The sequence below is a fragment of the Schistocerca cancellata genome, chromosome 3 (genome assembly GCF_023864275.1).
Source record: "Schistocerca cancellata isolate TAMUIC-IGC-003103 chromosome 3, iqSchCanc2.1, whole genome shotgun sequence".
Lineage (NCBI taxonomy): Eukaryota > Metazoa > Arthropoda > Insecta > Orthoptera > Acrididae > Schistocerca > Schistocerca cancellata.
Window position 1 is genome coordinate 296,953,151 of NC_064628.1, and position 26,526 is coordinate 296,979,676.

Sequence of the window (26,526 nt, forward strand, 5' to 3'; positions counted from 1 at the left end):
GAGTGTGATAGATAACATCAGAGAATTCGCATATAATTCGTTGATGATTAATTTCTCTCTCATGTTTAGTATTGTTTTAACAACACTAAAAGAAACCTTACGAAAACTGTGCACTGTATTGTAAGAAATGAAATAAAACTACCCACGATAACCTTACGACGAAAGTAAGTCTGTTTTAACAAAACTGAGTATCTGTACACAAGCGTGCCTCTATCTGCACGAATTAGTAAAATACTACTCACTTAGATTTCGATTGGGTCTGTGTTTAAATGGTATGCTGTGTCGTACTCAACAGGTATGCAAATGTGGCATTTCATAAATAAAGTTACGTATTCCTAGAAACCCAAAATTTGCTTGTCAGCAGCGGAAAGAGGCGTTACCTGTTGTGCAGCATTGTAAGTTTTTCACCACTGCACTATGAGCCGAAAGTATTTTCTTGAGATTTGCTAATCAATTTATTTCCTTCATACTTATCACCCTGGCATGGGAGTCTTAAGTAAAGAACATTATTGAACTTCGTATCGTTGACCGTCGGTTCGAATTTCTTCAGAGACGCTTGTACTGTATATCAGCTTGGTAGTCAGATAGCCGTGATCTACGACCATTAACACAACTTACTGAGTCGAGCTGCCAAGAGGATTTGATGTGTAAAGGTTTTCTTCTGATTTTGTTACAGAATTTTTTTCTGGGAATTCGCAGCTCCATGAAATAATACACAAAAAAAGCTCGCACGCGCTGCCCCTACCATGGTTAGAACTGACGATTTTCTTAATCGTTGGAACACGAGACACGGGCGGTACCACGGGGCTACGGACACACTGCTACCACCACGCCACTCTCGTCTTGGTATTGGTCGCTCAGCCTCATAACGCATTGTGAAAGGTATTAAAAGTTGTCACTTATGTGAAGAATAGCATTTCTTTAGCCAAAAAATTGAAATTTCTGTCTCAGTGTCTTAGTTTACGTGAGGATTATGTACCACCAGTCATTCAAATGGAAAGGGAATATCAAGTGAATTTAGCGAGTCAGTTCAGTACCATACGCGGAAGTGATTGCACTGTCACAGTGTTGCCAATGTTTGTGACGATGTTGCCAGTGACGATGTTTCCAATTCTCAGCTATGCTAGTAACAGCTCTGTAGCGTTATAGGAGGAGAATCCTGTGCTCGTGTCATAGGAGGATACGGAGAGGAGGCGCGGGGTTTGGTTAATATGCAGCGTTTTCTCCTACCAGCTGTGTCAAACATTCAGGTGTGTATTCTACCATCACGATTACAGTTTCCCACAAAATATATACGAATAAAACACTTACCTTGTTACTTTGTTACAAAAGATTATTTCAGTACAATAAAAAGTCTTTGGAAATCAAATTTGCCAACTTGTCACGAAAAGTAAGATAACAAACACTTTGCACCTCGAAATCGATTGCATCTATGTGCAGTCTTGTGACCATACAAGTAGAATTTCATTAATTGCACGAGAATGTAGAAAAATGTTGGTGCGAATGGAAGCGGTAAGAAACACAGTTACCTAATTATTCTGTACCACGTAATAATCAAGTCATTTCATAGTTCAGAAGAGAAGAAACTAAAAATTATGCCCATTAAGACAGAAACTAAAATGCAGATGCGGGCACTGTGCAGGTCTGCGCTTTTTCATCTTCAGATCTATACAAATAATGTATACTAACCAGCGTATTCTTTGCTTTTGTAATGTTTCCCTCTTGTTTAGTCTTCTTATGATGAACTTGATCCACAGCCATGAGTCTGAATTTTTCTTTGTATCCTTCCATCTACTATCTTTGTGTTATTGTTCGGTGTTCAAAAATCAAAATATTATGCCTGCTCCCACGAGGTATTAAAATGAGGTCGCAAAAGGGCTAACGAATTATAATCGAAATACAGTGAGACGCCAATTTGTCTGTCGTCATGCTGTTAAGTGGACAGAAATAGTTGGGAGTTATTGTCGTCTTTTCTTATTGAGATTTTCATATTACCCTGACACAAGTCGCCGAGATAAATGTGTGTATTCTCCGTGACGAAACATCCCACATTCCATTCGTTCTGATCCATTCGTTACGTCCATCGGCGGCAATGAGTGATAGGAAAGCTGTTGTGGGGTGACGAATAATAATAACAATGGTTTTAATTAAAAATCAATAATCAAGGATGTTTACTGCATTACAGACGATTAATAAAATAACCAAGAATTGCTGAGTGTTTAATTGGCGCACTGAGTAGATGTTCTTACCAGTTTGTTATTGAATTCTGTTCTAGTTGGTTGCCGAGAGAAAACAAAGAACCCCGTAGCCACACATATCGCTAGTACAACGAGATATTACCTATCAACTATCCTTGCTTTACATCACGAGGCGAACATGGTGTCACTGAGCTGATATTTGAAATACATTTCTGTTTTCTCTCTCTGTCTCTCTCTCTCTCTTTTTATTTTTATTTTAATTTTTTGTGGAAAGCATCGAGAAGCGTGATAATAAGCAAGTAGGCATATAACCTGTTTACAGTTATTTTCATCGGGATACATAATGCAAAAATACAACTTTTAAGTGTGTTATTGCGTAATTCCAGTTATTGACAGTCTATTCGTGAGCTTGCTCGCATTCAGTGGGGTGAAACCTATCACAGAAGCAAGCAAAACACAAATATTTCTTGCACCATGCGCAACACATAAACCAAATCTTGCACTGACGTGTTGTCCGATATATTGCACGGAAAACACATCTGATTCATGTTGCTAAATACAGCTGTGTCAGATATCAATTTGGAAGCGTACCAAGTGTATAAAAGTATATCTTGAAATACGCAGAAAGGCTCATAGAGGTATTCGACTGAAACATAGCCATGACCAAAATTGTAACTGCGGTCGACAGCATCGTCGTCTACCACCTTGATAACTCGAACGGTGACAGTGCTCGGCTGGTTACTTACGTTTACTGGTATAAAAGCTTCAGCATGAAAACACAAAAATGTTAATAACCCGAAGATCATTAGTTCTGGAACCCATTGAAAGTAAAGCAGTCATTAGTCGCAAGAGTGGTTTGAACACCACAGTGCTTTAATAGGCACGGTCTTGTTGGAGGTGGTATTCTGTAGCTTTCATCCGACCTTTGAGTTGACTTACCTAGCCAGTTAATAGGAGAACCTACAGTTTTGCGTGGCTTTCGGACCACAGTGCAACTCGGCATTTTTCACATCAACAAACACTGCCCCAGGGGAAATATCTGTAAAACGGCACATAAAAATCGTGGGACTGGTGAGGGATCGAACCTGAGACCTTCGTATCCATAGTCTTGCACTTTCTCACCTTGCCACCATGCAGCCAACACTGTGGTTTGTGCTTGCCATTAAAATTAAGGATCGCTCGTTTGTGCCTGCGTTGCCACTTGCGTGTCCCTTAGGAGACCTTACCTTTGGGATTACCATCGTATACGTGTGTGTAAACGCCTTCCAATGCCCACTCAAGGAAGACAGGGATACCTAGTCTAGCTTCAATATTACAAATACGCCTCAGTTTGTGGATGAACGCCGACTTAGGTTGATAATCATTTTGAATATTTATCAGTACTGTACCCATTGGTGTGAAATTAGTTTTCTACCAATGATTCCCACAGCTACAGGATCACTACTTTAATACCTCTCAGACAAAATACTTACGCAGTGCTATCAGACGAAAATATCAATCTGACACAAACTGTGGGAAGTTTGTTTTACAACCTTCGTACCTGGATAAAGAGCTTTTCCTATTTGATATATCTGTGAACGTTGCTGCATAAGACGAGTTAAGAAGAAACTAAATTCCTTCAGCTACGCCAATGTTTAAAGAAATCGTGTTAACGGCACTAAATCGTGGTTTGTAAATCGTTTACCAGCCGTACTCCGCCGCATTTCGCTGGTTCCAAGGCAAAAAGCTTACTGATAAATTTCACGGAAGGAAAAGGGGGACGAAATGTCTCCCACTCGAAGGTCATGTTGTTTTACTTAAATGATTACAAAATCGGGTAAAACGAACAATGAGGTTGTCAGTATAAGCACATTACTGTTGTCAATATGATGTTGCACCGTCCAGGGCCTGTAATGATAAAGGGCCCGTTTAGATCAGGCATATTGTACACAGAAGTGGACGAGAGAGCACCACTAAATTCTACCATCCGTATGCTTTGCATAGACAGGGAAGGAACTTGTTCTTGGGCAACTATTTCTATAATGACCAAAAAGACTTAAATGATCTTCAAGCACATGTGTTCCAGCAGCGGTATGAAGAAAATGATAGTAATAATGACGGTGATAATCGAATTATTCGGTAACTTCACACTTCACAGTGGATTTTCTCGAACTAAGAAATTTCCTGAATTAGTGAAAATTTCAAAATGGCTTCAAATCGAGGTTATGACGCCTAGAAGAGTCTTTACATTCTGCTGACATGAGAATAGCACAATCTCCACGTCAGAAGCTTGCTTCTACTTAAGCATTTAATAGACTCGCGTTTTTTTCCACCGTGACTAGTTTCGTAAGCTAAGCACATCATCCATTATAGCACAGTCCTGGGGCTGAAAAATGTGGCCACAATGGTCTGGTGAAACGAACTATCACAAGTGCAATGCGTGGGTTCAGGCATTTACTTTTAAGAGGCACAAACAGATTTACATTACCTCTGGTAACCTCAAGAGAAAAATGGTTCAAATGACTCTGAGCACTATGGGACTCAACATCTTAGGTCATAAGTCCCCTAGAACTTAGAACTACTTAAACCTAACTAACCTAAGGACATCACACACACCCATGCCCGAGGCAGGATTCGAACCTGCGACCGTAGCAGTCCCGCGGTTCCGGACTGCAGCGCTAGAACCGCTAGACCACCGCGGCCGGCTAACCTCAAGAGAAAGCTGATATAATCCAGAATCCGCATTAAACATCACGTTCCTTCATTCCAAACTGGGCAGAGCCGGTTTACGTTGGAAAATGACATAGGTGGAGATCAGGGTAAACAAAAATATTGTCACCAGTAAACTTACTTACATTAGAAAATTTTATTTTATTTGATGAACTGATAGCCATCTTAAGGAACAGGGCTCTTATTTTACTTGTACTTAATTGAACTAGAGACGTTGAAAAATGATGTGGAACGAGTCATTTTAATGAAAGATTTCTTTACATACCAGTATTCAATTTCTTTACACCAATTTTTTACCCTCTCTCTCTCTCTCTCTCTCTCTCTCTCTCTCTCCTCCCTCTCCCCCCTTCCCCCTGCCCACAGCCCCCCTCCCAACTCCCCCCTCCCCCTGCCTCCCTCCCCCCTTCCCCCTGCCCCCGTGCCCACCCTCCCACCCTCCCCCCTCACCCCCTCTCTCCCTCTCTCCATCTCCCCCCCCTCTCTCTCTCTCTCTCTCTCTCTCTCTCTCTCTCTCTCTCTCACACACACACACACACACACACACACATTCTCTTTTTATTTTTATTTGTTTGTTGTGCTCGACTATCGGCGAGGCACGAAAAAGTCCGTGAATGAGTGTCTTAGTTTTGAGCACAGTTACGAAAGAAACGTAAAAACAACTATGAGAGTTACTGATTTATGATGCTTAGTGGCAGTCAGTACTGAGTATTATTAGTAAGTAAGCCCCAGTCCTTAAACCTAGTTACAGAACGCATTACGTATTCCAGGCCGTAGCAGCCGCGTCTTTGAGGCGCCAGCTATTGTCACTTCCCAGCCCGCTGTTGGATCACATCGGTTCGTCTTCTTCCTGCTGGTAATGTAACTGAGATTTGGCAACAATGCAAGGTATGTTTGGCAACTCTGTGATCGACGAGTTACTTCCTGGTGTGCACGGAATTAAGCCTCAAAGTACACTTGATTTCTCCTGTCGTTTCCATTGATTAACCTGAGTTGTTATCGCTTGAGATGTAACAGAAGATTGTAACATTACGGTTTTCAGCCCAGCAAAGTCATTGAACGTGGCAATCGCAACTAATCTCATCCTGTAAATAGCGGTTTACGAGTTCTAGCCACTTTTGGCCTCATAAGAGGAAGGCGCAAACCATATCTATCCGCTAGCTCTGTGTTGACGTGCTGACCTGTAGAAAAGCGGCTGTTATGGTCGCGGTTCCAGTCTCGCTGAGTGTAACGTTTTTATCCCTTCTGTCTAAGAGCTGCAAGCAGTCAGGTCAAACATCGATAAGCAAAATTGTAAGAAAATATTTTCAGCTCAAAGTGCAATGGTGAAAAACTTATAATGCTGCACAACAGGTAACGCCTCTTTCCGCTGCTGACAGGCAAATTTTGGGTTTCTAGAAATACGTAACTTTATTTATGAAATGCCACATTTGCATACCTGTTGAGTACGACACAGCATACCATTTAAACACAGACCCAATCGAAATCTAAGTGAGTAGTATTTTACTAATTCGTGCAGATAGAGGCACGCTTGTGTACAGATACTCAGTTTTGTTAAAACAGACTTACTTTCGTCGTAAGGTTATCGTGGGTAGTTTTATTTCATTTCTTACAATACAGTGCACAGTTTTCGTAAGGTTTCTTTTAGTGTTGTTAAAACAATACTAAACATGAGAGAGAAATTAATCATCAACGAATTATATGCGAATTCTCTGATGTTATCTATAACACTCTGACAATGAACATGCAGTTTATTGATTACATGCATGTAGAAAACTTGGCCGGCCGCGGTAGTCTAGCGGTTCTGGCGCTGCAGTCCGGAACCGCGGGACTGCTACGGTCGCAGGTTCGAATCCTGCCTCGGGCATGGGTGTGTGTGATGTCCTTAGGTTAGTTAGGTTTAAGTAGTTCTAAGTTCTAGGGGACTTATGACCTAAGATGTTGAGTCCCATAGTGCTCAGAGCCATTTGAACCATTTTTAGAAAACTTGCTCTGAGTTAAAGCTGTCAAACAAGGTTTGAAGAAGAATAAATTGCCACTATCAGACGACAGCTAATGTATAAAATACTTTTCTGACTATTTTGGCACGATGCGCTCTCCCATACATAATACAAAAGCTTCCAGACGCATATGCTGCCTGGCCGTCTATTAAACCTGAAAAGAACAACTTCAGCAGACAGCAGAACTGCGTTTAAAAAAAATGTAGTAGCGAATGTATTAGAACACGTGACGTCTTATCAACAGTGCGCGACGCTTACCGTTACGCTACCAGCTGTGACGGACCTACAGCACCACTGGAAATGAAGAACAGTTTCTCCAGAACTCTGGCATTCCACAGTGCTGCGAGATAATGCATACGGCCGGATCTAGACTTCTGAGAGACAGACAGTTACAGCATTTCTTTTGCACTGCACGATGGTTTCAACAAACAGATAGCGCAATAGAGTAGCTCAAATGGAAAGGAACACTTCCTATTTAAATTTCTGCATCCTACACTGTTGGCAGTTCTGTGTGGATGGCAGTTACGATATTTTATTTCGGTGATTACAAAATAGAGTCGAATGTATGCACTGGGTAGCCAAGGCAGCTAGTTCATGGCGATTCGGTCAACCAAGTAAATGAATGTACTGAACATCCTGCACACCACTACAGGGAGCCTGTGTGTCAGAATTCTCATCTTATGTGCCGCAACGCTGTTATGATAGAGAAATGAGTCGTAGAAAAGAGTGTTTTGGTGGTCTGTTGGACTCATGACAGTTTCATATAATGTTGGTCTCGGTTCGATTCCAACTTCTGCCGATCTTTTTTGATAGGGAGAGGCATATTCTATTCTCTTCTGGCTACGCCAAGTGAAGAAGGTATAATGGCATTGTGGTCTGAAAATCACATTAAACATGATATTCCTTCTCTACCAAGTATACGTTAGGTGGAACCACAATAAAGTAAGGAGTGGCGACATGTAGAAACTCTATCACCAGTAACCTTTCTTATACTAGTTATTTATTTCTAGTGATAAAACAAACCCTGTGTATGGTCACAGGACACTTATTCCATCTTTTATTTGAGCTTCTGTATGTCGATAAAATTGGTTCTGAACTGGGAATGCAACCCAAACCGTCCTTAACGCGGAATTTGATCCCTTCGTGACAATACAGCTCGACTACAACTTGTAGTTTGTTCGAAACTGCAGATTCCGCAACATCTCCACATATTGCGCATGAATGGATTGGAATCCTGGCCCAGCACTAAACTTTTCACTATGTATTATCAAGCTCTAGCATGAGAACACCTATCTGCTGGTGGATAACAATTTTTATTTTTAATGCATTTTCATTCGTTGTCAACACTAACCATATCTGACGATTTTGACTCCCAGTGAGACACAGAACTATTTGCGAGATCACTGTAAGTTCAAGGATGTTATTCCGAGCTGCTGGTGGAGAAAAATTCGGTAAGTGTCGTCTCTTTGTGTGTACTCAACAACAATATGTTTGGGGTTCGATTCCTAGTCAGCACTGAACTCTTTGTCATATATTTCTAGTTCAAACATGCTCACATGTCGCTGCTGGTGTAACAAACTCATACTTAACGTTCCTTTTCTCTAGAATATAACAGCGATATGTGCCGGGTTGGAGTCCTGGGAAGGAAAAAATTAATGTTTCGTCTCGTCATTTCATTTAATACATCTAGCTACTGCCGAGAAAATCCGATATGTCAAAGTTGAATGTACTTCGATAACAATCCGATTAGGTTCTGGGTTCGAATCCCTGTCCAACACAAAGCTTTACCTCACTGCATTTCAAGTAAGTTACTTGTGAAAAAGCAGTATTTAACATCTCTCGTAGTTCGTTAACAGGGACAATAGATGCTTGGTAGGAATTCGCGACCGTTAAAAATGTTTACGTTATGTAATTTAAAGTTGATATTTGTTAACTGATACTGTCTAAAATCGAGGTACATCACTCTCTTTACGCCTAGTCAGGAATGACTGTTAATTTCAGTCAGTCACGAAATCTTAGTTTGCATGACCTGGGTTTGAATCCATATGCAGATCGAGTCGTTTCGTCGTGTCATTTGAAGTTCATACATATTTTCAACTAGCTGGTCGTGAATAACGTAAATTTTTATTGACATTTTGTGTTAAATAACAAGTATGGTATGTTACTTTGAAGAGGAAATCATGAATACGACGAACCTACTACGTGCATTACCTATCTGACGTAATAATGAGAGTGCTAACATTTCAGGTATGTCAGTTATTGCAATAAATGCGAGCTTACAAGCCTTAAGGGCAGTCTTATCTGTGATGAGGTGTTCCCTGGTATTTTTAGTGTCGTGGTATTACTTTACATCCTGAGAAATTGCGATACAGAGCAGTGTTTTCTAGTGATGACTTGTTGGAACCATTTTCAACAGTCAAATGAATGTATCAAGGAGCGATTAGATGACCGGCTAGACGGCTGCGTTATGTGGGTTGCATGGGGATCAGGCAAGATGCAATTCAGGTCGTTCGGATACTTTTGTGCATGACTGTACTTCGTTAACAATCCGATTAGGTGCTGGGTTCGCATCCCTGTCACAAGCTTTATATGATGGCATTTCAATTTTAAACTTGAGCATACCTTGTTCCTTGTGAATGACACCATATTAAACGTCGTTGGGGGTAGTTCCCAGGATGGTAACTGTTATGACAGGATTTCCAGGTCAGTACAAACATTTTCGTCATTTATTTTCAGGATCTGAATTGATAACTGATACTGGTGCAAACGTTTATACTTCACGTCTGTTTATGCCTAGTGATCCGGTCTCAATAAGGCACAAACAAAGCTTAGCTTAGCTTAGCTAGCAATGGCTATAGGTGCTGGGTTTGAAGCCAGGTCGAGAACGACGACGTTTGTCATGTCATTTAAAGTTCAAATTTGTGTACACGTAGCTGTTTGTGTGTTACGAGAACAGTGATATTACTGGTGATTCGCTGTTAATGTTGAGATTTCCTTAGAGTGCTTGTCGCCATTAATCACGTTTTTCTACTTGTTCGTCCCGTATCCAATTTCCAGAGCCACTCGCCGTTGAGCGACCTTCAGCACGTAGATGGAAAACCTTTTAGAGAGCGAAAAACTTTTTTCCAATTGCCGTACAGCTTTGTAACTCCATATATATTGTCTCAAGTATTTAACTTTGACTAAGGATTATTGTACGATATATGTAAAATAATCCGTTTTCTCAGAACTTTTGGAATGTTACTTGTTGTAATTAAGGTTAGTTTATGAGTGTTATGGAGTGTCTCATGGCTAAGAATGTGTTTTCTAATACACTCCTGGAAATGGAAAAAAGAACACATTGACACCGGTGTGTCAGACCCACCATACTTGCTCCGGACACTGCGAGAGGGCTGTACAAGCAATGATCACACGCACGGCACAGCGGACACACCAGGAACCGCGGTGTTGGCAGTCGAATGGCGCTAGCTGCGCAGCATTTGTGCACCGCCGCCATCAGTGTCAGCCAGTTTGCCGTGGCATACGGAGCTCCATCGCAGTCTTTAACACTGGTAGCATGCCGCGACAGCGTGGACGTGAACCGTATGTGCAGTTGACGGACTTTGAGCGAGGGCATATAGTGGGCATGCGGGAGGCCGGGTGGACGTACCGCCGAATTGCTCAACACGTGGGGCGTGAGGTCTCCACAGTACATCGATGTTGTCGCCAGTGGTCGGCGGAAGGTGCACGTGCCCGTCGACCTGGGACCGGACCGCAGCGACGCACGGATGCACGCCAAGACCGTAGGATTCTACGCAGTGCCGTAGGGGACCGCACCGCCACTTCCCAGCAAATTAGGGACACTGTTGCTCCTGGGGTATCGGCGAGGACCATTCGCATCCGTCTCCATGAAGCTGGGCTACGGTCCCGCACACCGTTAGGCCGTCTTCCGCTCACGCCCCAACATCGTGCAGCCCACCTCCAGTGGTGTCGCGACAGGCGTGAATGGAGGGACGAATGGAGACGTGTCGTCTTCAGCGATGAGAGTCGCTTCTGCCTTGGTGCCAATGATGGTCGTATGCGTGTTTGGCGCCGTGCAGGTGAGCGCCACAATCAGGACTGCATACGACCGAGGCACACAGGGCCAACACCCGGCATCATGGTGTGGGGAGCGATCTCCTACACTGGCCGTACACCACTGGTGATCGTCGAGGGGACACTGAATAGTGCACGGTACATCCAAACCGTCATCGAACCCATCGTTCTACCATTCCTAGACCGGCAAGGGAACTTGCTGTTCCAACAGGACAATGCACGTCCGCATGTATCCCGTACCACCCAACGTGCTCTAGAAGGTGTAAGTCAACTACCCTGGCCAGCAAGATCTCCGGATCTGTCCCCCATTGAGCATGTTTGGGACTGGATGAAGCGTCGTCTCACGCGGTCTGCACGTCCAGCACGAACGCTGGTCCAACTGAGGCGCCAGGTGGAAATGGCATGGCAAGCCGTTCCACAGGACTACATCCAGCATCTCTACGATCGTCTCCATGAGAGAATAGCAGCCTGCATTGCTGCGAAAGGTGGATATACACTGTACTAGTGCCGACATTGTGCATGCTCTGTTGCCTGTGTCTATGTGCCTGTGGTTCTGTCAGTGTGATCATGTGATGTATCTGACCCCAGGAATGTGTCAATAAAGTTTCCCCTTCCTGGGACAATGAATTCACGGTGTTCTTATTTCAATTTCCAGGAGTGTATGTTTTGTATGACGATATTAGTTGACACTTAGACTGATAGCCATAAAGACCTTTGGTCTCTTAGTAGTCTCTTGCAGTACCCATTGTGTGTAGTCAAACGACTGTACCCCACGGGATTTTGGTGTTTAGACGACCTGCAACACAGTTACGTTATGTTGGTTGTATTCGGCAGTGACCCACTTTTTTTGCTGTCAAGTGTACAATGACCTCGCTGTCGATGAGACGTTACACTCTAATCTTCCTTTCTTCGTCGTTTCATTTTCCTAGGCGTTGAAAATCAACTGCGGATCGTTTCATGTAAGAAGACGATTCATACAATGCTAATACCATTAAGAGGTTTGCATATTATTTTGGCTACTCTGTCAATTATGTTCCTTACGTAAAAATCGATACGCATAAGTCACACAGAGGTAAAGCATGTAATTGAGTATCTGCCTGAGAGCGCTAGCAGAATTACAAGCATTCTAAGTTGGAAAGACGTATTTTGAAGAAAAATCGTGAAATGTTCTTTAAAAGTGTGATTAGAGATTAATGGAACTGGAGTAGGAATATTTTTGTTACAATTATGGAGAGAGAGGGAAAGGATATTATTTGTGAGTTTTTCTAGAAAGATGACAGATTGACGTAAGCGTGCAAGTGCGTAGCATTGTTTTTTGTTACTGAGATTGTAGTAACAAATCTAAGGTAGTAGGATTGCTATACAGATTGCTCTGATGGAAAGATGGCACTCCCAGTGCTTATAGTTATTTCTTTAAGTCATGTTATGTAAACACTATTGTGAGAATTCAGCTGATTTTCAAAGTACTATTTATGAAAGTAGTTTCATTTGAATTTTGGCAGAAGTCATTTCTTTCCAGTTAAAATTTCCTCCCTTCATTCAGTTTATTATGTACATACGGATATTGTACTTCTGGTACGGAATTTTCACTTGTAGTTCTTTAATGTTACTTTGCCGCTGTATGGTGTGTGCTGATTTCAAGAAATTTGCAAAAATATTTGTCAAGACTCGAAACTAAACTAAACTCCTCCCGAACAGGCCATGAAGGCCGAACGGTAAAGACGGCCGCCGTGTCATCCTCAGCCCACAGGTGCCACTGGATGTGAATATCGTGGGGCACGTGGTCAGCACACCACTCTCCCGGCCGCATGTCAGTTTTCGAGACCGAAGCCGCTACTTCTCAGTCAAGTAGTTCCTCAATTTGCTTCACAAGGGGTGAGCGCACCCAGCTTGCCAGCAGCACTCGGCAGACCGAATGGTCACCAATCCAAGTACTAGCCCAGCCCAAGAGCGATTAACTTCCGTGATCTAACGGCAACCGGTGTTACCACTGCGGCAAGGCCGTTGGCCTCGTCAAGACTCATGGTAAGTTAAAATACAGTTTATGGTCAGTAATTTCTTTATAAGTTCAGTTGCGCATTTATTTCAGAAGTCAGGTTACATTCAGGGCAGCATTGCATTTTTATAGAAACAGTTTGCTTCAGTTTGTAGACAGTGTTGAGCAAATGGTATTAGACTTTGTATAATTCGATATAGTCAGAGTTTTGCGCAGTACACGAGTTTAAGTAAGGAATTAGTTTGTGTGGTAATTTTTTTGAGAATGTTTGGTAGACAGTTTAAAAGATTGACAGAGAGAAGCAGACAAGCGGTGAAGTTACACATTATGTTTCCGACTGTATCCCACGATTAATGTGATTCTACAGAGCACTAGAAAATGAGCTCTAACATGAAAGTAAAACATTTCCAGACCCGTATCCACATAAGACATTTTACTCCTGTATGGTCGACGAATTCTTCCTGAATTTTAGTCCATACCTTTTTGTGACACCCTTTGGAGAAACATATAAGGCTGCTGAAGGCGAACGATGCACTAGCCACTGTCCAAATTGCTGCTAGATTCGATTCTGCATTCCCCACTAAATTGTCCTCTGACCTAGCTGAGGCGGACTGCTGTGGCCGACCGGTTCTACGCGCTTCAGTCCGGAACCACGTGGCTGCTACTGTCGCAGGTTCGAATCCTGCCTCGGGCATGGATGTGTGTGAAGTCCTTAAGTTACTTACGTTTACATAGTTCTAAGTCTAGGGGACTGATGACCTCAGATGTTAAGTACCATAGTGCTTAGACCCATTTGAACCATTTTTTCCTAGCTAACATTTATCGGGAATTGCTAGCGAAACAAATATGGCTCTAAGTACTATGGGACTTAACATCTGAGGTCATCAGTCCCCTAGAACTACTTAAACCTAACTAACCTAAGGACAACACACACATCCATGACCGAGGCAGGATTCGAACGTACGACCGTTGCAGCAGCGCGGTTCCGGACTGAAGGGCCTAGAACCGCTCGGCCACAGCGGCCGGCGCGGAACGAATAGTCCCACATAAGTGGAAGACAACTTAGACAGTCTTCCCTATGGTGAGAGTAAAAAGAGGGGTTCCGTGAATTAGAAACCAATATCGATCGATGAAATCCCTCTGTTGCTGAATCCTCGAGCATATTCTACGCACTTATATTGGGGCATCCTGGGGAGAAAAGTACATTTTCCTGAGACAATCAGTGTAGATTTGGGGCAAACCTCTAGTGTTAAACCCAGCTTGCAAACACTAGTTATACGTGAACTTTCATCTGACCATATTTCCGAAAAGCTTTGGTGTATAGTATCGACAACTACGAACCTACATTGTATCAAAGGTGGCATCTTCTCAGATGTCTGGTTGACTTGATGAATTAACTTGACGAATATTTGATTAAGGGAACACTGTGCGCTGTACTAGACATGTATTGGAAAACGGCAAAGAAAGAGGAATGGTCTATGGCATTAATGGCCAGCTAGCGCAAGTCTTTCCATTTGACGCAACTTCGGCAACTTTCGCTTCTTAGTAGAACGGATGAAATGAAATGATCACGACGACACAAACACTCGGCGAAGAAACTCAGTGTCGCCCCCCCCCCCCACCCCCACAAACGGAAACGAAAGTAACATCGCATGTGCCCAAGGAAGCGTAACAGGACCTCCATTGTCTTCCAAACACAAAAACGATTCATAAGGCAGAGCTACAAGATTGTTCACTGACAATGCTGCTGTCCAGAGATGAATATTATCGTTAGACAAAAATTGCATTTGGTGTAATGAATGGCAGCTTTCTTTAAATTTAAATTAATGTGCGATAACACCCATAACAAGGAAAGCGAAGGCATTAATATCCAATCAGAAGATCAATAGTTTACACCTGGAACACGTCATGTCGTTTAAAAATTTCAAAGTACGGCTAGAAAGCAAAGGGTCTGGGAAAGTGTAGTGCGTCTGTTTACAAAATGCTACTGAGACCAGTTTCAGACTTACACTGCCCCGGACCGAAAGTCAAACTTGGGGCCTTTACCTCGGACCTTTAGCCTTTTGCCAGCAGGTGCTCTGCACGGTTCAGTTATATTAACGTGACCACCGCCTGCGTTCGGCATCAACGTGAAATAACCTCTCACGGATGGCATGTGGCAGCATCAGCAGTGGAGGGTATATAAAACGTGTCGGGGATCGCGAGAACCAGCGCAGCCGTTGTCATAACTCGGAAACGGAGCGATTTAACTGACGTCCGAAAGGGCATGATCATTGGCTTTCGGGCCGAGGGTGAAAGCATTTCCGAAATGGGTAAGTTTGTAGACCGTTCGAGTGCCGCTGTGTTTACAGCATACCGTGGATGGCAAATGACGCTTTCCAGATCCGGCGCCGAGGTACTTGTGTTGCACCACGGGCCGTAGATGACAGGGGTGAACAACGTCTGAGGTGACGCATAAATGAGAATAGAAGTGCTGCTGACCACCCAGATGGGCCGAGGGGCTACTAACAGTGTCTCCTCAACGAACATTGCTTCATATGGGCCTCCGCAGCAGGCGCCAGGTTCACACGCCCATGTTGTATGTTGTGTATTAACCGGGGACCTAGAAACGACGGAGAGGCTCCGTCCCCGCCGCAGCCGCAATGGTCCACAAACCCACGACGACTGCCGCAGTCCACTTCACCCCTCCACCGCCCCACACCGAACCCAGGGTTATTGTGCGGTTAGGCCCCCGTGGACGCCCCAGGGAACGTCCCACACCAGACAAGTGTAACCCCTATGTTTGTGTGTAGAGTAATGGTGGTGTACCCGTACGTGGAGAACATGTTTGCGCAGCAATCGTCGACATAGTGGTGCTGAGGCGGAATAAGGGGAACCAGCCCGCATTCGCCGAGGCAGATGGAAAACCGCCTAAAAACCATCCACAGACTGGCCGGCTCATCGGACCTCGACACAAGTCCGCCGGGAGGATTCGTGCCGGGAACCAGGTGCTCCTTCCCGCTCCGGAAAGCCGCGCGTTAGACCGCTCGGCTAGGAAGGAGGGCTCACATGCCCATACTGACTGCTGTTCACCGGCGGCGTAGGCTGGAATCTGCAAGGCAGTACCTCAACTGGACGTCCACTGAATGGCGACAGGTGGCCTTTCAGATGAACTACGTTTTGTGATCCATCGGATAGATGGCTTTTGGCGTGTACGGCGTTAAACGTCTGAAAGCAAACATTGCAACTATCGTCGGAAGGACCCACTGCTTAGTAGGAAGCGTTATGGCCTCGGGAATGCTTTCGTGGCACTCCCTGGGTGATTGCGTTGTCCTGGAAGGCACAGTGGATCGACACAAGTATACATCTATCCTTGGGGCCATGTACTCATGTACATCTACCAGCAAGATAATGCAACGTGTCACACAGCTGGCAGTGTAAATACTTGGCTCGATAAGCAGAAGGATGAGTTTACCGTATTCCACTGGTCACTAAACTTCCCATATTTTTAAAGCCCTATCGAGAATTTGTGGCACTTCCTCAATCGGGCTGTTCCTGCCATCGCTCCCCGACCGAGAACCCTAGCGCAGCTGACCACGCCACTGCAGTCGGCATGGCCGGTACCTTCCAGAACATCACTGACTCTTCTTGCACGTCTCGCAGCGTCCGCGTTGCAAAAGCTGGTTACTCAGGCTGTTGACAGGTGGTCACATTAATGTGGTTGCACAATGTAATAACTCTGCAGAGCACTTTCCCGCATAAGGCAAAGGTTCCGAGTTCCAGTCTCGATCCAGCTCACAGTTTTGAACTGCCAGGAAGTTTCATGACAGCAGACATCGAACGAATTCAGAGACGCGTAGCTACGACCGTTACAAGTCGATTATAGCCTACATGGAAGTGTAACACATATGTTCAGGAAATTTTAATGGGAGCCTTTGGACGTTGTTCTTGCGGAATCCCGGCCGATAAATTAGTGGAACTGTATTCCAGGGAGGGCTATGGTACTACAACGAAGCTGGAAGGCTTCATATATCTATCATATATCCGGCGCAGGGATCATTATAATCACATACAGTGGTTAGGGTGCTTACGAGGCATGTAGAAAGTTATTGTTCACTCACTTAATAAGTAAATGAAATACGACAGAATTTTCTAATGCACAGAAAAAGAAGAAAAACTTACCGCAAGGATGTATCAAAAGGGACGAACTTACCTTGACATGTGGTTGAATAAGGAGTTAAATGCGAAGCAATATCCTATGTCGGTCAACAGGACTTCGAAGATATCACAGCAGTTCCGCGTCTCGCTACGCCAGTAGCAGGCATTGTGGAAAAACTCCTCGCACTTAGGCATCACCTATTTGAAAGAACACAATCAGCTCTCCGTGTACAGTCGTAGCAGTGCATAAGCACGACCGTATTTTACTGGCTATTTTTAAGCTATTAAAAAAATTAACACCGACTAAATCTGCTAACTTGTAAAATTCATAGACATTCACGGTTCTTATTAATAAAAGAAAATGAAATTCTGTGGGGTTTGGGTGAAGAGAGATGATATTTTATCTTGAACAGGTAAAACACAATCTGTCATAAGGTACTGGGTTCTTTAATAAAAACAGGAATGCGAAACTTAAGGACGAAAGTAACTGCCAAATAACATAGCTCTATGAAAGTTGTACGATATGCAGGGGTGTACCATAGTTAATGGCGTGAACGCATTCAGTTGAAAGTGCACGATACTGGAAGCAAAAAAGTTTCAGTAAACATAGGGTCGAAAATACATACCTAAAGAGCTACGAGAAACTTTTCATCTTCGATACTGTGAAACAAATCTCTTCCACTGCAAGCTCTTTGCTTTCCATATTTTGGGAAGTAATAATATGCACCAAAAGAAGAAAAAAATTTCCAGTAAACATGTGCTCTAAAATGCATACCTTAAAAGTTGTGACCACTTGATCATTAGAAGAGTTGTGTTCCAAAGTACCGATGATGAACAAGTGCTCGTAGCTCTTAAGGTATGCATTTTAGAGCACATGTTTACTGGACATTTTTTTATTGTTTTGGTCCATATTATCACTTTCAAAAATATGGAGAGCAGATAGCTTGCACTAGAAGAGATTTGCTTCACACTATCGAAGATGAAAAATTTCTCGTAGCTCTTAAGGTACGCATTTTCGACCCCATGTTTAATGAGACTTTTTTGCTTCTAGCATCGTGTACTTTCAACTGTATGCGTTTACGCCATTAATTATGATACATCCTGTGTAGAAAGAACTGCTGCAGTATAGTACAGAAGGTAATAAAGGAACACACAATAAAGAAATGACACTTGTATGCAAAGACAGAATTGCACTTAAGTCACCACGATTGATGATGGTCCTCTGGACCCAACAAAAAGCGCAACATGGTTCTTAATACCCATGCTGACCACAAGGCTAGTAAGGACTTCTCGTGGCAGGGCGTTCTGTTTCTCCACCAGCATGGATGCCAGCTGCTGGGTGGTCGTTGGCGCATGTGGACGTGCTGCAGTCCGTTTTCTCAATGCATCTCACTCGCGCTCGATGAGATTTAACTGCCGGCTGCGGTGGTCTAGCGGTTCTGGCGCTGCAGTCCGGAACCGCGGGACTGCTACGGTCGCAGGTTCGAATCCTGCCTCGGGCATGGGTGTGTGTGATGTCCTTAGGTTAGTTAGGTTTAAGTAGTTCTAAGTTCTAGGGGACTTATGACCTAAGATGTTGAGCCCCATAGTGCTCAGAGCCATTTGAACCATTTTTTTGAGATTTAACTCGGGGGAAACGCGCAGGCCAGTCCATTTGCCGATTATCCTCTCGTTCCGAGACTACTCCACCTGCGCCGCTCGATGGTGTTACGCATTAACGTCGATAAAAGTGAAGTCAGGGCTGAGTGCACCCCTGAGAAGACGCGCAGGGAGGAAGACTTACAGCATCACAATAATATTGACCGGTGAGCGTTCCGTGTTAAACGATTTGGAGGTCAGAACGCCCAGGCATCTTATGGCTCTTCACATTATAACACCTAGTCTACCAAAACGATCGTGTTCGACAATGTTTGACGTATCCTCATTAGCGAGAGGTGGAAATACGTAATGCACCCAGGAACATTGTCGAAGATGATCGTTTTGGTAGTCCACGTGTTATGGTGTGTGTGTGTGTGGGGGGGGGGGGGGGGAGGTAATGTTGCTTGGGCGTAGTGATCTCAAAATCCGAGAGAGTTAAATCAAGATTGTGTGGTGAAGGTAGTGGGGGAATCCAACAGAATTTTGCAGTTGCTTCCATGGTTGTATGGGCCTGATGATATTGTGTTACAAGCGAAAGTTTGACTTCTTGTCGGTTCTGACTGAAAATTCTGACTTTGAGACTAGTCAGAGACGTCTTCTAACGTTCTGAATTAATGGCGCTGTAGGCTCGAAGATATCGAAAAGAACCGCACTTTGCCTGCTCCAGAAAACTGTGCACATTACCTTGCCTGCCGATGCCTGTGACTTGAATTGCTTCTTTGTTGGGTTGAATTTGTATGTTACCACTCCACGTACTGTCTTTTGGATTTCGGCTCGTAGTGGTGACACAATGTCTCGCCTGCGTTGCTGATGGTGGTCAGATTGTTGGCTTGAGCCTAGTACTGGTCCAACAGGTCCCAAGACGAACTTCCATTTAGTGACATTTTTCGTCTTATGTATCCGTGGGACCCATCTAGCACTCACTTAGCGATAACCGAGGATACGTAACGTCTTATCTAAGGCACTGTAGCAGACATTCATCTGTGCACTCACTTCCTTCGTCGTAATCCAGCGATCATCGATGTGGATCGAGACGCTGTTCATTATGAAGGAAGGCAGTTGGGAGTCCCCAGCGCATCACACCACTCACCTCTAGATACACTTTTAGAGAGCGTTGATGGATTTCAGTTGGTGCGTTTTGTTCAGCATCGACGAATTCAAGGACCGAGGACACGTCTATGTTTTATACGCACATGAAAGTCAGAAGCCATCTTAGGATGCTCCCCTACTGCTGCAGTCCGCTGCAGGACAACGTTATATTAGCGGGAGGAATCGTGAATTAGTACTACACCAACACAGTCTTGCTCTAACTCTCAGAGGCAACGTACAAAATAGGAAGCTTGAGTTTCGAAATGAACCTCGTACAAATGGCCGCACTATTGGTGCTAATCCGTGTTATTCCTTCGACTGTTAATTACAGGACGACACACACGTAAAGGTAGATCACGAACGACAAAGAAGGTTTGTCGCATGCTTATAGCACTTCCACTTCTGCCACAGCTTCCTTCACCAATAATGTCATCAGATTCGAAGGGTTAATACATATAATTTAATTTATAGACAGGTTTCTGAAGCGAGCCCCCGCTGTCAGCTATAAGACGTTGTTCATTAGGTAATTTCGTTCGTTAATGCGATGTGTGTAAAATTCTATGTCTTGTAGCAATTGTCTAGACAAATCTTTGTCATAGATTTCAAAAAGCGTTTGAGACAAATTGCATCCTTGACGTAAGCTTAGACTTGTTATTACTTTATCAATTTCTTTTTTGGCAATGGTTATTTTGGACTTGTACTTAGTGAGTAATTTGAATCACATTGTCTACATTGTATTTCACATGGAGTAATAACGGCGTTATAAATTGAAAAAAGGTACCTCGAATTTTGTACGATACTTTTGCCAGGGTATCTTGTTCTGTTTTGCCACACCAAATGATAATAATTAAATCAACAGCTGTCTACTACAAAAACAGACAGAGTGAGGGTCTCCCTTGTTATGCAGCGACACGAGCTATAGATGTGCGTCCTGAGGAGAAGAAATAAAAATAAATGCTCAACGTCCGCTCCACTACGAGTTCATTGGACACAGAGCAGGACGTGGAGGACGAGAATAGAAATTGACCATGTTATTTCCAAAGAAACCATCTCCGTATTCACCTTAATCGATTAAAAAAAAAAACACGGAAATCTGAAAGGGTTGACAGCGCGTCGTAAGCACGACCTGGGTTTAGGGCCATGGCCATAGCCGTACCCGTCCCCCCCCCTCCCCCCCTCCCCCCGCCAGCCTGCTATACCTGATTTCATACAACACTTAGTACTTGCTAACATATTTTTTATCATTGCCGACTTCAACTGTATCGAACTTTTATCTACAAATGAACGAGCAGCTTAGTTACTTAGTTATATGTTCCTTAGATCATCTGACGATTTTTTGTTGAGATGACTGGGAACGAGTCAGTTTACAGTATACATGTACATGGTTAGATTCAATGGATGGCCTCATGCTGGCCTGACTGGCAAAGAGGCCTAAATTTAACATTACTGAACATATGGAAACTAGTTTTTTCTGTCTAAAAATTCTTCTATGCAGTAGAAAGAGTTTTCCACAAGACCTGATAATAGGTTACATACAAAACTTGCGTTACTACCAGTCAGACTTTTGTATCATTGGACAAATGACCAAAAATTTTTGTTGCCACCTATTCAATTCCTCTCTGAACCACTGACAGTTTTAATAATGGATAATGAAAAAATGTCCAAATGTGTGTGAAATCTTATGGGACTTAAACTGCCAAGGTCATCAGTCCCTAAGCTTACACACTACTTAACCTAAATTACCCTAAGGACAAACGTACACACCCATGCCTGAGGGAGGACTCGAACTCCGCCGGGACCAGCCGCACAGTCCATGACTGCAGGGCCTAAGACCGCTCGGCTAATCCCGCGCGGCAATTGATAATGAAGGTCATGTTTAGGGTTCCGTAGTTCAATCGGTAAAAACGGAACCCTTATACGATCACTTTGTTGTCTGCCTGTCCGACTACTAAGAATCTCAAGTTCAAATTTATTTCATATTCTTAGATAGATGGTTCCTTGTTGATGTAAAAGATTTAAGTTTCTAAGTCAATGGAGTCAAAAGATACTGCTATTTATATCACGCATTTTGATACTCCAAAACTCACTCTTTAGAAACTAAAGAGTACTTCCCGTTAACCTAGAATCATGAAATTTGGTAAGAAGCAAGTTTTCACACTACAATTAAGAGCAAAACCCGAAATTTGTTAATTTGTAATTATATCGCATGAGAAAACGTTTTTTGGCATTTTACATCCAACTTTCTGTCCGTCTGTCGCTTTTACTCATGAATTAGAATGTCAAATGCGAAATTACACATAAAATTTAAAGATGAAGCTCAGAATTAAAATATTGTCCAAAGTCTTGGAATTCCCGGGACTGATATTTTGCCAGTACTGATATCAATAACAGGCAAAAATCGTCAAGATTCTCGATTCCCGGGATGGATGTAGGCCTACTATGTATACGAGGTATGTACAGGGTGTTCAAAGAGAAGTGTCGAATACTTTGAAAGGTGGTAGCACTTATCGAAACAAGAAAAATAAGTCCAATAGACAAGGGTCCGGAAACTCATGCTTTCCGGGATACGCAAGTGTATATAGGAAGGACTGCGTGACGCTTGGTTGCGGTTATTTGTACAGTTGTTGCATTGGCGCTCCGTCAGATGTGTCAAATGTCTCACTCACAGTACTCTACCTACTACTAGGTGGTCTGCACTCAGTTGTGTGGTTCGTCGTGTTTGTGTGCCCGATTGTACAGTGCTGTCAACCCTGGGTTCTTATCACGGTGTTTTACCTTCTTCCAAACATTGATTCACGTATTGTTTTCTGTTATACTGATCTTTGTACGTACAGATGGTGTAGTACATTCACATTTTGTAAGCAATGGGCCGGCCGCGGTGGTCTAACGGTTCTAGGCGCTCAGTCCGGAACCGCGGGACTGCTACGGTCGCAGGTTCGAATCATGCCACGGGCATGGATGTGTGTGATGTCCTTAGGTTAGTTAGGTTTAAGTAGTTCTAAGTTCTAGGGGACTGATGACCACAGATGTTAAGTCCCATAGTGCTCAGAGCCATTTGAACCATTTTTGTAAGCAATGGAAACCTACTGCTCGACAAGTCAAATGGCGGATATTACGTATATTGGGCTATGATTTAGCAAGCTCGTGTCCTCTACACTGAAAATATTCACAGCGCAGAGTGCCCTCTGGTAAGCGGTTCGCCAGACCTTTCCAGCGTTGAGGGACACAGGTACCCTTGCATTTCGGATGACTGTGGAAGGCCCCGCACAGCCCGCATGCCTCACATGGAGGACCGTGTGTTACGATCAGTGGAAGAAACCCCTGGGACGATTAGCAGCAGCACAAGGCGTGTCTCATTCTCTTATCTGAGGGGTACTTCACGAACAACTGGTGTACCCATTTCATCTACAGCGCATTCACGCCCTAAGACCACCGGATCAAGATAGCAGACGGCGGTTCTGTCAGTAGCTGTTGCAGAAATGTGCCGCAAATCCACTGTTCACATTTAAGATTTTATTTACAGATGACGTGGTTTCACAAGAGCTGGTTTTGTGAATTTTCGTAACTGGCATGTATGGGCAGATGCGAATCCACAAGCAATTCAGGAAAGGGGAAATGAACACCGATTCTCAATGGACGTATGCGCAGGCGTACTTGGTGGCAGATTAATAACGTCTAATGCGCTACCACAAAGGTTAACTGGGGCGCATTATGTTGACTTTCTCGTTAATGTATTGCCTATCTTGATGGAGGCTGTGCCATTGCAGCAACGAATACAAATGTAGTTCATGTAAGATGGCGCACCAACACACTTTCGTCACAATGTGCGCGAACATCTGACGCAGTCACTTCAGGACCGCTCGATTTATTGGGAGAGGGAGGGGGGTGGGGGCACACCTTGGCCTGCTCGTTCCCCAGACATCAATCCCTTAGACTTTTGGTTATGGGGACACTTCAACGAATTCCTGTTGATCCACATGGACAGGCGACATCGGGTGGTTACGTAGTTGACAATATCAATGAAATTTTCGAACAGTCGTGTAACTGAGATGTTATTTTAATTTATTTTGAAGGCTACCAGTTTCGGCATTTCTCTACGCCTTCTTCAGGCCCAACATGCATCTTTCCAAACACACAATAGTGTCATACAGTGCCATCAGTCCCTGGATGTCGTGAATTCAATCGTTTCATTCGAATACTTGAATTGCTACACTATTGGCTATTAAAATTGCTACACCACGAAGATGACGTGCTACAGATCCGAAATTTAACCGACAGGAAGAAGATGCTGTAATATGCAAACGATTAGCTTCTCAGAGCATTCACACAAGGTTGGCGCCGGTGACGACACCTACAACGTGCAGACATGAGGAACGTTTCCAACCGATTTCTCATACACAAACAGCAGTTGACTGGCGTTGCCTGGTGAAACGTTGTTGTGATTCCTCGTGTATGGAGGAGAAATGCGTACGATCACGTTTCCGACTTTGATAAAGGTCGGATTGTAGCCTATCGCGATTGCGCTTTATCGTATCGTGACATTGCTGCTCGCGATGGTCGAGATCCAATTACTGTTAGCAGAATATGGAATCGGTGGGTTCAGGAGGGTAATACGGAACGCCGTGCTGGATCCCAACGGCCTCGTATCACGAGCAGTCGAGATGACAGGCATCTTATCCGCATGGCTGTAACGGATCGTGCAGCCACGTCTCAATCCCTGAGGCAACAGATGGGGACGTTTGCAAGACAACAACCATCTGCACCAACAATTCGACGACGTTTGGAGCAGCATGGACTATCAGCTCGGAGATCATGCCTGCGGTTACCATTGACGCTGCATCACACGTGCGGGATTAGCCGAACGGTCAGGGGCGCTGCAGTCATGGACTGTGCGGCTGGTCCCGGTGGAGGTTCGAGTCCTCCTTCGGACATGGGTGTGTGTGTTTGTCCTTAGGATAATTTAGGTTAAGTGGTGTGTAAGCTTAGAGACTGATGACCTTAGCAGTTAAGTGCCATTAGATTTCACACACATTTGCTGCATCTCAGACAGGAGCGCCTGCGATGGTGTACTCAACGACGAACCTGGGTGCATGAATGGCAAATCGTCATTTTTTCGGCTGAATCCAGGTTCTTTTTACAACATCATTATGGTCGCATCCGTGTTTGGCGACATCGCGGTGAACGCACATTGGAAGCGTGTATTCGTCATCGCTATACTGGCGTATCATCCGGCATAATGGTATGGGGTGCCATTGGTTACACGTCTCGGTCACCTCTTGTTCGCATTGACGGCACTTTGAACAGTGGACGTTACATTTCAGATGTGTTAGGACCCGTAGCTCTACCCTTCGTTCGATCCCTGCGAAACCCTACATTTCAGCAGGATAATGCACGACCGCATGTTGCAGGTCCTGCACGGGCCTTTCTGGATACAGAAAATGTTCGACTGCTGCCCTGGCCAGCACATTCTCCAGATCTCTCACCAATTGAAAACGTCTGGTCAATGGTGGCCGAGCAGCTGGCTCGTCACAATACGCCAGTCACTACTCTTGATGAACTGTGGTATCGTGTTGGAGCTGCATGGGCAGCTGTACCTGTAACCGCCATCCAAGCTCTGTTTGACACAATGCCCAGGCGTATCAAGGCCGTTATTACGGCCAGAGGTGGTTGTTCTGGGTATTGATTTCTCAGGAGCTATGCACCCAAATTGCGTGAAAATGTATCACATATCAGTTCTAGTGTAATATATTTGTCCAATGATTACCCGTTTATCGTCTGCATTTCTTCTTGGTGTAGCAATTTTAATGGCCAGTAGTGTATCAAGTCTACGAACGAAGCACTAGTGAAACGATTGAATTCATGACATTCAGTGATTTATGGCACTATGTCGTATATTTGGAGAGATGCATATGGGGCTTGAAGATGGTATACTGAAATGCTGAATCTGGTAGCCTTCAGAATAAAATAAAATAACATCTTAGTTAAGGCTGTTGGAGAATTTCATTGATATTGACAATCTTCAAGGAATTGGTCTACGCCACGCCAATCAGTAATGTGCGGACACCACAGAGCCGGCCGGTGTGGCCGTGCGGTTAAAGGCGCTTCAGTCTGGAACCGCGTGACCGCTATGGTCGCAGGTTCGAATCCTGCCTCGGGCATGGATGTGTGTGATGTCCTTAGGTTAGTTAGGTTTAATTAGTTCTAAGTTCTAGGCGACTGATGACCTCAGAAGTTAAGTCGCATAGTGCTCAGAGCCATTTGACACCACAGAGTCACGTCCTCAATGAGTACCATCAGGTGCAGCAACAGCCGGGTATACTTCAAAGGGTGGGTCATTCCTCACACCGGAGGGCAGAGGGGTGCATTGTTATGAATGGACGCCACGTTGAACACCTGTAAACACCCGTTTATCACAGAAAGTATTCACTTCCGGATCCATGAAAATATGCATTTCCGAAACGATACTCATAGGACTTAGTTTCTCTGTTTCGATAAGAACTACCACCTGTCAAAGTATCCGACATTTTTTTGAACATCCTGTGTAATTAAGTTCGTACGGAACCTTCAGACTGCGATTTCTATTCGCACTTGGCGAAGTTTTCTTCTAGTGTTGCAGGTACAGGCATCGATATTCTTATCAAATTTTAATGAAATATGTAAGACTAATTACACTGCAAAGACACTGTTT

General features: G+C 44.0%; 1 protein-coding gene across 1 annotated transcript in view; it reads right to left on the bottom strand.

Annotated features, from left to right (window-relative positions):
* Window positions 1-26,526, bottom strand: part of LOC126176280 (pickpocket protein 19-like) — a 177,390-nt gene that overhangs the window by 111,937 nt on the left and 38,927 nt on the right. The window contains exon 5 of the mRNA XM_049923430.1: window positions 17,167-17,309. Coding sequence (XP_049779387.1) covers window positions 17,167-17,309 — 143 coding nt within the window. The remainder of the gene's footprint in view (window positions 1-17,166; window positions 17,310-26,526) is intronic.